Source organism: Anolis carolinensis, chromosome 1 (assembly GCF_035594765.1).
Source record: "Anolis carolinensis isolate JA03-04 chromosome 1, rAnoCar3.1.pri, whole genome shotgun sequence".
In the NCBI taxonomy this organism is placed as follows: Eukaryota; Metazoa; Chordata; class Lepidosauria; order Squamata; family Dactyloidae; genus Anolis; species Anolis carolinensis.
The window spans coordinates 65,946,495-65,958,789 of record NC_085841.1 but is presented as its reverse complement, the minus strand read 5'-3'; the positions used below and the strand labels follow the sequence as shown (position 1 = coordinate 65,958,789).

Genomic DNA, 12,295 nt, shown 5'->3' with positions numbered 1-12,295 from the left:
GGGCCCTGTCTGGATGGGCCGTTAGGAATATGCTGGACACTTTTTCTGCCTCTCCTCTCTTAGGACACAAGATAAACCAGTTCTCCCACAGCTGATGAATTAAGCAAGAGTAGATACTAGATGTTGCCAACAGAAAGAAATATCAGTTTAATGTATTTAAAGAAAGCTTTTTCCAGAAATTTGTCTAATGGAAGATGATGTCCTTGTCAAACCAAGGGAGGAATGGGGTGACAATGCTGCCTGGCTTCCCAGACCTCGATTTCCACAGTGGCTGACTTTGCAAAGGTCGTAGAAGTTCAATAGGTATGAGAAGACATACAGTTGACAAGAACATCCTTGAATGTTCTATTGCATAGCTGCAACAACCACTTGCACACTTCCATCCAACTCTGGAATTACACACATACAAGCATGTTTTTCTACCATTTTTATTACATATGTATACAGAGACAGACAAATCAATCTATGTGTGTTGTTCATGTGTTTTTCCCATACAAAATATTTCCTTTCATGGAAAGGAGGAACATCAGTCATTAAAAATGGAGTGACTGCAACCAGTATCTTACAGCTGAACAAATATTGACAGCTGGTTTTCATATCTTCAGTAGATTAAAAGCCTTTAAAAATAAAATAAAAATTCCAAACCACAGCTAAACCAAACGTGAAACAGAACCTTATGATGAAAACCAATATATATATATGTGTGTGTATGTGTGTTTGAGAGAGAGAACTCTCATATTCATGAGACTCAAAAGAAAATTGCATAATAACCGTCACAGTTCTTGGAGAATTTTCATTAAGACACATTTGTATCACTGTTGGTCCAGCTTCTCAAATTACCTTTTCAATAGGAAAGAAAAGATGGTGAGGGAACAGCATTCATTCAGACTTCAAGTAACCTGTATTTAGCAGGATCACTTCTGGATTCCATGACTCCCTGGGAGAGCTAGCCCTCAGGCTGGACACTATCCCATTATACCTGTTTTGAAAAACTGGGTCAAGGCACATGAACAGTGCAGGATTTTCTTTTTCACTTACTAAAATAAAATAAATATGAATATATGGGTTAAAAGCAGAGAAAGTACCTAAGAGCCTAGAACAATGAGCAACATTTGAAGGGAACAACTGGAAGGGATGCTACGGATGCTTCATGCATGCTCACAATGGATATGAAAGTTAGCATTTGTTAAAACAGGAGGAAGATGGTGCTATAGAGCAGATCCAATAAATCAGTGGTTCCCAAACTGTGAGTCCTCAGATGTTTTGGTTTTCAACTCCCAGAAATCCTAACTGCTGGTAAACTGGCTGGTGGTCTTGGGAGTTGTAGGCCAAAAACACCTGAGGACCCCACATTGAGAACCACTACAATAAATAAAATTACCAAGAGGATGACTGGAGTCATGGGGCCCTCTAGGAACCCTTTCAAATTGCACCATGTTAGCATTATGCTTTCATTTTAATTGCCATGGCTTCTATGAATTTTGGGATTTGCATTTTAAGAAGGTGCATTTAGAGTTTCTAGCCAGAACATTCTAGTACCTCACTATACTACAACTCCTGCATTCCACAGGATGCAGCTGTGGCAATTAAAATGGGACCATACAGCTTTAAGTGTGCAGCATGAATATGCCCTACATGTTGTTGGGTGGCAACTTCCAGCATACCACATGGGAAAGGATATTGGGAACTGCAGTCCAACACCATTAGTACAATTTCCATACACAGATTATAGGGCAACTAATTGGTTTACAAGGATCACTAAAACTCACACTAGCAAAAGCAAGAAAAAACCACAATCTACTGGGAAGAGGTCCTGCCCAAGCTCTACAGAAGGGCAACATCCATTTATTTTCATGGGGATTGTGAAAGACACCTGCTTTAAAGGTAGTTCTCAGAACCCGTGGTTGCCTTCTCACCCCTTTTGCAAGGAGGCATGCAAGAAAATAAAATGTGCCAAAACAGCAACCTTTCATCCACATCCCTCCTCCCCCTGTTCCTTCTCTTTAAATGTTTGGAGCCAGATAAAATAAAACTCCTGTAGATGTTACTGGTTTTTGCCAGCCCTACAATTTTGTGGGAACTGGGTTTTCTTGACCCCCTAATTTATCTCTATGGCAACAACCATTCTAGAAAAAACATGTTCTAGGGAACAAACTTGGGGTGGACAAAACAAATATTATACTGCAAAAAGAAGGAATAATATTATTAAGATAATCATATGTTGCTTGAATTACATTCTCAGTTTCACCATCAAAGCACACCTGCACTTGAAACAATGCAACACTAAACTAAAGGAGACAATGAAAATATATGGAAAGATTTAGAATGGTTTAACTCAGTTATGTACACCACTTATTTGCTTCTTTGTTACCCAACACTGGGGGCCAAACAAGAAAAGACACCAATAATTCAATTAACAATCGTGTGACTAGAAAAAACAAGTGTACAACTGTGCTTGATCTAGATAAGAATGCATGTGTGGGGCTTTAACATTGTGCTGCTTGTTTGGGTCCTCCACTTCTATCATGGGGGGGGGGGGCAGGGAGAGGAGAGACAATCCTTTCAGGTTGATATTTTATTTCGGCTAGCCTTAAATAATTCTAGGTCAAATGTGTTGGTTATTTCCACTTGTAAGCAATTGTATGGGTACTGGAATGAAAGTTTGGGAAGTAGTGATAAAGGGCTCATTTGAATGGGTAGGCAATGGATCTGACTTGAATCATGCCTCAAAATTTACTACCCAATTTGAGGGGGAGTCATTTCACTTTTTTATGTGTCCGTGAGTGAAACTGAAGTACTTTGGAAGGACTGGAAAACTATGATGGTAATGGTTTCCTTTTCACTCCAGAAAAATAAACTATTGGCAGAACCTGGAAACTTAGGTCCAAATGTAGAACTATGATGCAATGCTGAGCTAACCAATGAGAGTTCCTCCTTCAAACATAAAACCCTTCTCCTTTCACTCAAAATACATTGCTTTGTACTGGAAAAATTCAAAAGAGAAATTTAGCTCCATGCTAGCAGGTCATACTGTCTTGTCTGTACAGTCAGTAAGTGAATGATGAACATGAGTGTATTAATTGGCCCATGAGGGAGGAGCATATTAAAAATATATGAAGTATACTGTTACATTGTTCATAAAAGTTAAGGCAACGTTCTTGGTGAAACAAAGCTAGGATTAAGGAGTATTTCAGAATTAAGATTAATTTTGAAATTAATCTTAATTAGCAGGATTCTTTCCCTACCTTCTGTTCATACCACCCTATAAAGGTTGCTCATGTCTCAGTGAAATCAATGGGTTTCCGATGCACACGGAACTGTCCATAAACCCCAAAGGAAAGTTGTCATATTTGTATAGCTCTGGGAAAGTCATGAAGCAGTCCTACAGAAATTGCTGGCATGCATTATCATTTGTAAGCAATTTCTGACATTTTTACTTCTAACAACCATCTCACAATTTTCTTATATGTTGCCCTACATCACAATTCAGCGCCTTGCAAATAATCGGGTATAAAATGCTACCTGTATCAAATAATAATCTGCTGTTGTCTTTCTGGTTACGTTTGCAGGAAATGGCTTTGAGTAGAAGAGGAAAAGCTAAAACAGGAAATGACATCCAAATAGCTTCTTGAGGAGTTAAAGTACATGCCAATAGGTATCACTATTATTTCCAAAATATTTGGACATACAAATTGAAAACTGCTTCTGACACAAGGCCATTGCAGTGCATAAATTAGGCAGACAGTTGATGATGGTACATCCTGGGAAAGCAATTTTCCAAAGAATTACACATGATGAAGCAGTGTGGGGGGAAACCCCACAATACAGCAAACCAGTTTGTCTAAAAAAGTAAGCAAATATAGCTGTATGTCTGCCAAGTGTGTTCATTAGTGTGAATCATTTGCCCACCAGGCATTTTAGCGAGAAAGATTTTCTTGTCAATGGTTCAAAAGCCCTCCTCCAATACTGGAGCACTGACAAGGATGTACTTTAATTATTAACTTGCACTTTGATCAGGTCTGTTGAATAAAAAAAAAGATAAACCACAGAGGGGCAAGCAATAAGGAAAGCAGCTTTCCCACATTATGAGGTATAGAGATACAGGGAGAGAACAGCTTCTCTTTCCCATTAGACCAGCGGTCATTTCATGTTTACAGATGCTGTTCAGCCAGATTGACCCAAGAGCTTCTTCAGTTGATCACACCACAAATTCCTCTGGAAGCTGATCTTCTCCCAAGAGGTCCAGAGACAAACAGTTCATGGATCTCTTTCCATAGAGAGCTGACTTGGTTTTACAGTCAGCTGTTGAATAAACACATCCGTAGCTGGCGAGTTTGTCCTCTAATGCACAACCAAAGGTATAGCTGTGGGAGGTATCTGAAGACAGGGTGGCACTGAGTGGTGGGTGAAGACACTTGTGAAGACGAATGTCATCTAGACTTTGGCTATGCTTGTCAGGGCACTTCGTAGCTTTGGGCTGCGCAATCTGCCAGTTTAAGAAAGGCACATATTAAAAGCATGAAGCAAATAAGTGAAAGAAAAAACAAGAGAGTGCGTGTCTCCAAGTTCCAGTGCATCTCCATCCTGTCTCAGATTGTTAACATTCCTCTTTCTCTCTTTTAAGGAAATTGTCTTAATGAAAAAGCTGTGAACCATCACAGAATTGCAAAGTCATTCAACTATTAATTGCCCAGATTTTTCTGAACTCAGGACATATTGTCCTCAGAGGCATGTACAATGAATGGATTATTGGAAAGGAATCATTTGGCTGAAATGACAGCTCTTGTGGGATTTGGAAATAAAGAGGGTAGAAAAGAAAACACAGCCAAGGCCCATGATTACATTTCAATAAAAGAAAACCTACAAATATTTGAGCATAATAAATTCAAGGTTAAATTTTATTTTTATCTCTGCCTGAATAAACCTTTTGGATTTGATCATTATCTAATGGTGATTCTACTTTTTTAAAATTGTGTCAGAAGCGACTTGAGAATATACTGTAAGTCGCTTCTGATGTGAAAGAATTGGCAGTCTACAGAGACGTTGCCCAGGGGTGCCCGGATGTATTATATTTAAAGTATCTCAATTATATACACTATCCTTTTAGTAGTATTCAAAAAGATATGCAAACTAAGATTTTTTTTAGCATAAAAGAACCCAATCACACATTTGAGACTAAGTAGAAGAAGAAATTTCTAGTGCTAGTTTTCATGAAAGCATCTAATAAAGTGGACGGAGTCCACAAAGGCTGACACTAGAAACTACTTCTTCCAAGTCTCAAAGATGCCCTTATCCTTCTTGTATTGGTATTTGTTTGTATGATGTGTATTGGTGTTAAAACAGGGCTACTGTATAAATGAGATTAATTTCATTGATCAGCCATAATCTTACCTGAAGGGATTCCACACTTTGGCCTTTCACCTTTATTAATGTGACTTGTACTACTGAAAGATGGTTCTTATTAACATCTGTCAAGAAGAGAAGATGGGAGGAATCAGAATGATGGGAGGTTCAAACTCAAAACAAAATATGCATCTTGAAACTTTCAGTTCTAAGGCTAAGTACTTAATTACACTCAAGAAAACGTGTCAGTCATGACTGAAACGTGTCAGTCATGACTGACTTTAATCTCACAGATATTAGTCTACTCTATGTATGGTGAAGTCCAAAATCAACTTAGACTGTGTTGAAAAGTGCAATATGAAATAGCCAAGATCCTTATATAACGTAAGAACTCCAGAGGTCCCTGTTCACCTCCTTTTGGACTTATGCTTTTCTGCAACTGTGATTCTGTGACTGGTAGAGATCTGTAGAGAAATCTCATGGCCAAATATTCTCCAATTCCATTTGTACTGGATCACCCACAGAATGGCTGCAACAAACCCATAGGTCTTGTGACACTTACTGGCCACCAACATTCTTAAACTACAGTGCATTAACATACCATTTATATTTTCCTCTTCACTCCACATGCTAACCCCTCTGAAGTAATTAAAAACACATTACTGTAATTAAAAATGCATTACTGCAAACTAGTGTAAGATTAATAACATTTATTTTGGGTAGAGAATTAGAAAGCCCACAAAATAGGATGAAGAACTAAAAACATGCAAAGAAGTATGCAAAGATCATCTCACCTTTGCAACATACATCATTTTCCGAAAGAGAATCAACAGCCTCTTCATGAACCACTTCTTCCAATGGAGATCCATCCACTGGTACTTCTTCTGGTTCATCCACTACTAATTCAACTTCTATAAATTGTGAAAAAGAACTCAGCATAAAAAACCTCATATTTTTCTAAGCTTACCCAACCACTACCAGGACCACCATCAGCCCTCTGTCCTTAAGGAAGGGGGAAGAAGCAGGATATCACTACCACTGACTCATTTCCGTCCAAGTCTTACCATCATCCTGAGAATCTTCTTCTGCTCTCTCTTTACCACCACTATCAATGCCAGAGCTGCCACAGCTGATATTTGAGCTACAAGACTGGTCTTTCTGATGGGTCCGACTCATAACAAAGGGCTCATCCACTGACATCTCCACAGAGATTCGGTGTCTTGAATCAGTCTCTATACCAGATGTATGTGAGCTGCTATGGCTATCTGTTGACTGTCGAGACAACCGGTTGTTTCTCTCACTGCCTCTGCTACTTCCACTGTCATGTGAATGCTTGTCTGATGGATCAAGATCCATCTCCAATGTATCACTGATGTAAGATTCCCGATATCGTTTCTTCTCTGGAAGTAAAAGACAAGATGTACAGAAAAGGTAAGGTAGGGAAGAGACTGCATTGAATATTAGACTATAACCAAGATCAATAAATCTCACATGCAGCATCATGACAGACAGGGAGTAACAACATATTTAAAGATATTAGAATGCAAAATTCTGGTATATGCAAAAAGTCTAGGAGAGATAGCCTGATGGCACTCTACTAGTATACCCTTTCCCATAGCTAACCAATGTCCAATGGGGACATGGCAAGGGTTGAGAAACTTGTAGTGGCTTTGCTACTATTGTGTAGTCTGAGAAAAAAATTGTACACAGAAGTCTGGATACCTCTTTATGCAATGTCTGAAGTAGTTACATTGGCACAGTATCAGGCTATACTAGCGTAAATCAAAAAGAAAATGTGGGAGCACAAACTAGCAGTCTGAAGTCACTTTAACTGCAATGACTTCCAGAATTCTGGGATCCTGGAGGGAGAGGGTGGGCTTCTACTTCACTCTGTTTAATAACATCTGAGTACCAACTGAAATTACAAATATCAGGATTCCATAGATGATGTCATATGTATCAAAAGTGCTCTATGTAATGTGGATGCGCTTTTGGCAACTTTTTAAATGTTTTGTTAAAATAAATGACTTTGCTTCGTCCAATGCTTGCAAGCAGGCCCGGTTCTTCTAAAAAGTAAACTTGGCCATTGTATACCTTCTGCATCTTCCATCAACTGGATCTGCTTAAGTACAGGCTGGATGTTAAGAAATAGACGATGACTGTTGCTGAGCAACTGCAGCAAATGCCGAGATCGAAAAGGACAGCCAGTATAGTAAACCAGTTTACGGGCAGAAGGCAAACCATCAGGCTGGATCACAAATTTCTTCCCCTGATATAGAAGCAAACAAAACACAAAACCAAATTAAAATAAAACAAGGTTAAAAGAAGAAAGAAGGTGAGGGTCTAAAAGAACATAAGAACAGATTCAAAAATTGGGAACAGCAATCTATATAGCCCTGTAGTGATCAGCCACAGCTGGCATCATCACTTATGACCTCATCAGACGGGTGGTTTTCCCCGCCTTTGCACACTGCTGGGACACAGTCCACCGGAGCCCATCAAATAATGCAGGGCTACTTCCAGTGGGGCTCCATACCAGCAGTGTGCCAGCAGCATGCTGAAAAGGAGCCTTGAAGAGTCGGGTGACTACCCATCTTCAGATGGAGAAGCCAGGGACAGCATGAAAACGTTTGGGGGCGATAAAGCTGGATACTGCCCCATGGTTTCCCCCACGGTCCCCAGGCTTCTGGGCCTCTATGTGATTAGGTCCTCAGAGTTTGAGGCTGGTCTTGCTTAAAAACCCAAAATCCCCCCCCCCCAAAAAAAACAGTAGCCCAAAGTGATCCTGAGGCACTGAATGCACAATATTTATTTTCCACCACAGAGATATAGCTGCTTCCCACAGTATAGCTTACAACTCTTGTCTTCAGAAACACCCTAAGAAACTGTCTGTCTCAATAAGGTCCTAAATATCCAAACTGGTCTCTTAACTGCACATCTGATTATAGTGGGGTGAAGACACTGCTCGAGCCGGGTCCTTTCATAGGGCTTTTATTCAAAACTGAACATCTTTCAGAAGCAATACAATACTTCTGCACTTTGCAGACAAGGAGGTTTATTTTAACTGGGTTCAATCCTATGCATGCCCATTTCCAGGTAAGTATATACAGAGGAATCAATGTGGTATAATGGTTTGAGTGTTGGATTATGACTTTGGAGACTAGAATCTGGATCCCTGCTCTGTCATGGAAACCCATGGGTGACCCTGTGCAAGTCACACTCTTTCAGCCTCAGAGGAAGGCAAAGGCAACCCCATTCCAAAACACCTTCCGAACAAATCTTGCCAAGAAAAGCTCATGATAAGCTAATCTTAGAGCTGCCAAACAATTTGAAGGCACTCATTAACAACAATAACAACAATGTGTACATAGTGCTGCAGCTGAAATTGCATGATTTATTAGCTATAATTATGCTATTAAGAAATGACAGTCATCCTTATACATTGACCAGCCCTAGAATATCCAGAAACCATATGATTCTAATAGCTGATAAGTCAAAGAACATGGTTGGGTTCTGCAAAACTCACCAGAAATGCAAGTTTCCCAATATATGACCAGGGGAAATCATAGAGAAGTTGGCGAACATGGTTCACTTCCTAAAAGGGAATAGAATATAAGACAAAAAATATTGTAAGGTTTACAATATAGCATATTGAGACTAAAAGGACATAAGAACTATAAAACAACCAGGAAACATAAGTTCCACAGATGTTTCTGTTCTCATGGCTATTGGGAAGAGATGATAAGAGCTTAAGTCCAAGAATATGTGGAGGGACATAGGGTTCTAAACTGTGGTCCAGAAAAAGGGTGGGAACTGTAAAATACATGGGTTGCATGTGGTCCACCAGAACATCCTCTGATGACCCAGGACCCACATCTTTAAAAAAAAATAGGTAGGTAAGTAGGTAGATAGGCAGGCAAGCAGGCAATTCTGAGCCTAAAAATGGAGATTCATTCCTCCAGATGTCTCCAGGGGGCAGAAGTGTCCATTTTATCATAATTTCAAATGTACAGTATATGTTTTAAAAGTTAAAATAACTTTTTCATTCCCCAAATAGGTTGTGCCCACAGAAATTTAGAAAGTCAAATCAGGGGAGATGGCTTCTGGATCCCCTACATCTCCCATCTCTGATCTCCAGAGCTAAGAGTATACGCAGAAGCTGAAGAAGCTGCATGGTAAAGAAGACAAAAAGAGGCTGAGAGCAAGAATGAAGATAGACTAGCAAAGTCACTGTATTTCTTCAATTCTAAGACACCACTGATTGTAAGATGAACACTAATTTCAGTATCACCAACAGAAAAATGGGTTATTTATATATATTTTAAAAGCACCTGTGATTCTAAGTTTCACTGTGTTTTTAAAGATGTAGGGGTGCATCTTAGAATCAAAATAATATGGTAATTCTACAGTGTATTAACATCTTTCTATTTCTTACCTGGTAAATGTGCATCCCTTTAAGGGTTAGACCTAGGATGATTGTAGGACGTTCCTCCTTCTTATCCTGGAAATACACAGAGAGATGCAAGGTGAAAAGGAACTCTCTACCAATATAACTCTTTGGTTATCAATTAAGCTGGAACAATTCTGGCCCTGGTGCTGCAGGTAGCCTTCTGTCAGCTACATTTATTTTAAAGGCTATACACCTTTTCGAGGTTTTTGCCTTCTTTTTTATGTATTGTTAATTCTACACAGACAACTGAGACCTACTATATGTAGTGCTGAAAGACATAGAAGCTGTAGTTCATCTGTAGCTCTCCAGATGTCCATTGGACATTGATTCTCGCTAATGCTCACTGGCCAACAGTGAAGCCTGATGGGAGTTGTAGTTCAGCAATATCTGAAGGGTTTCACATTACCCAAACCTGTTTTAAGTGGTAGAAATGCTTCTGTCTGTCATCTCCAAAACAGTAAGTGGAAGCATGACAAAACAATTCTGGGCAGCTTCTTGGATAAGGAAAGGTGATGCGTTGAACCATTACAATGATTTAGTGGGCTGAATCTACATAAGCATCGATGGTCTTCATACCTTCTTCACTCGACTGCAATCAACCGAGACCTGCCTTGCTCTGTGTTCTGTTACTGTGTGAGATCAGGTCAAAATCTAATTGCAAAGCAATTTTTTTTTAGTGTCTGCACTGAATAATTAGTAAGATTATTCCTAATGGCTGCAATACCTATGAATTTAGATCCATTTTTCCTCCTAGCCTATTGCAGAAATTGTTCCTCATGATTCTCACAGAAAAAGACATAACATAAAAAATAAACACGATGAGTCTGTTTCTCAAGCACATTAAAAGAAGAAGATTCACGTCTGTCCACACCCTGCAGTATTTCAAGTCAAACCAGAACTCAAGTATTAAAGCAACCAATTTCAGATGTTATGCATTTGTGGGCACAAGGCATGTCAGTTCTTGCCACTTGTATTTCTTTGCAGCAAATACTTGGGAGTAATATCCAGCAACAGAGATTAAATGGAGATGAAAAAGCAAGCATGGGACACAATCTTATAGAAGGAAGAATGGTGCAGGCAAGGTTTCCCTCCTGATGCTGTAGATAGCAATATAAGATCAGGAGTAAAGGCTTATTGTTATAGTTTGTGGTCTGTGATTCCTTCAGATGTCCTTTTGCTTCCAACGAATAACAAAAAACATTGGTGTCTTGGTTTTTAGACCTGTTTCTGCATTGGACCTGTTCCTGACAATTGCATTGGCCAGACCACATCCCCTCTATTTTCCGAGATATGGTTCAAACCATTTTCTATGGGTGACTAGATGGCAGCTAGCATATGTTCAGTATCTCAAAAACTAGAGCTGATAGTGGAAAACTGGTGCTATTTTTGGAATAAGCAGGTCAAATATACCCAGAAACAGGTGTAACATTTGAGGCATCAACATTTGTGTTGGCCGGCATAATTTGTCCTTCAATTGAATGAAGTCTTTTCAGTAATATTAACTATAGGCCAGGGTTAAGTTAGGTGTGGGCAGCATGTAACCTAGATAGATAATTGAGGGGGGTGCATGTAACCAAAGGTCCACACTTTGCCCACCATTGCTTTAGAGGTTCAATAGCTCAGTCAGAGTGCAGCAGCATCTAAAGGAGATGCAAATCTGGTGCCAACATTACCAGTTTTTTTCAATGGAAAGTAGTTTGTCTCTTCCATGAGCTCATACCTTTGGCCAGGATGGCTAAGACTGATCTTAGGGGCCACAAGATTTCTGGTGTTAGGACGTAAGGATTAGATCCAGAATTTGCCTTATTGTAATGAAAGGGTTCCTTACATCTACAAGAGGCTTTCGAATCAGCAGAAAGACTTATTCCTGCATTTCCCCAAATTTGAAGAAAGTGACATTAAAGAGATTGCAGAGGAAGGAGAGAAGCAATAAAAATCTCTATTTCCCCTTTTCTACCTGTGGGAGCATGCTTAGTGAATTCTATTCAAGGATACTCCTGCCATTGGAATAGGAGTTGCATCGGCCCCAATGAACACAAGCTTACTTGTGACTTTGAGCTTGACTTTAAAAGAAAATTTAATAAGGAAGCTAGCTTTTAAATTCAAGTATCATGCACTTGAAAGAAGCTAGATTGCTCAACCTTCTGCAATCTGTAGAAGTGGACAGGCACGTCTTCCAACAAGCATGATTCCTTGACATACTGCAGGATAGCTTCTTTGGTCGACAGGCCTTGCTGTTCTCGGTGCATTTTTGGAGCATGCTTCAGGATGTAATCACTCCCCCGCTTTGCAATGATCTGCCACAAGGAAAAGAGACAAGTTCAGCTGTTTCCTCAGCATCTCTTCAACAAGGGGTACAAAAGGAGAAACCTGGGATGCCTTGCATGGTAAGTGAGGCTCAGGGAAAGCTAAGCCTTCCCCATCTCGGAACTGCTTTTGGCAACTTTCAAAACATGGAACAAAACAGTTTTTTGTAACCCAATAATGCCTCTACAAATGTCC

The 12,295-nt window shown here is 39.7% G+C and overlaps 1 protein-coding gene across 3 annotated transcripts in view; it reads right to left on the bottom strand.

Annotated features, from left to right (window-relative positions):
- Positions 1-412: 412 nt before the first annotated feature.
- frmd1 (FERM domain containing 1) overlaps positions 413-12,295 on the bottom strand; it is a 60,850-nt gene continuing 48,967 nt past the window's right edge. For all 3 annotated transcript variants that reach the window (XM_008124645.3, XM_008124639.3, XM_062976053.1), the window contains 8 exons: positions 11,935-12,090; positions 9,779-9,844; positions 8,870-8,938; positions 7,438-7,612; positions 6,408-6,743; positions 6,138-6,254; positions 5,392-5,468; positions 413-4,486 (listed from right to left, as the gene is read on the bottom strand). In XM_008124645.3, coding sequence (XP_008122852.2) covers positions 4,199-4,486; positions 5,392-5,468; positions 6,138-6,254; positions 6,408-6,743; positions 7,438-7,612; positions 8,870-8,938; positions 9,779-9,844; positions 11,935-12,090 — 1,284 coding nt within the window. In that variant the 3' untranslated portion in view covers positions 413-4,198. The remainder of the gene's footprint in view (positions 4,487-5,391; positions 5,469-6,137; positions 6,255-6,407; positions 6,744-7,437; positions 7,613-8,869; positions 8,939-9,778; positions 9,845-11,934; positions 12,091-12,295) is intronic.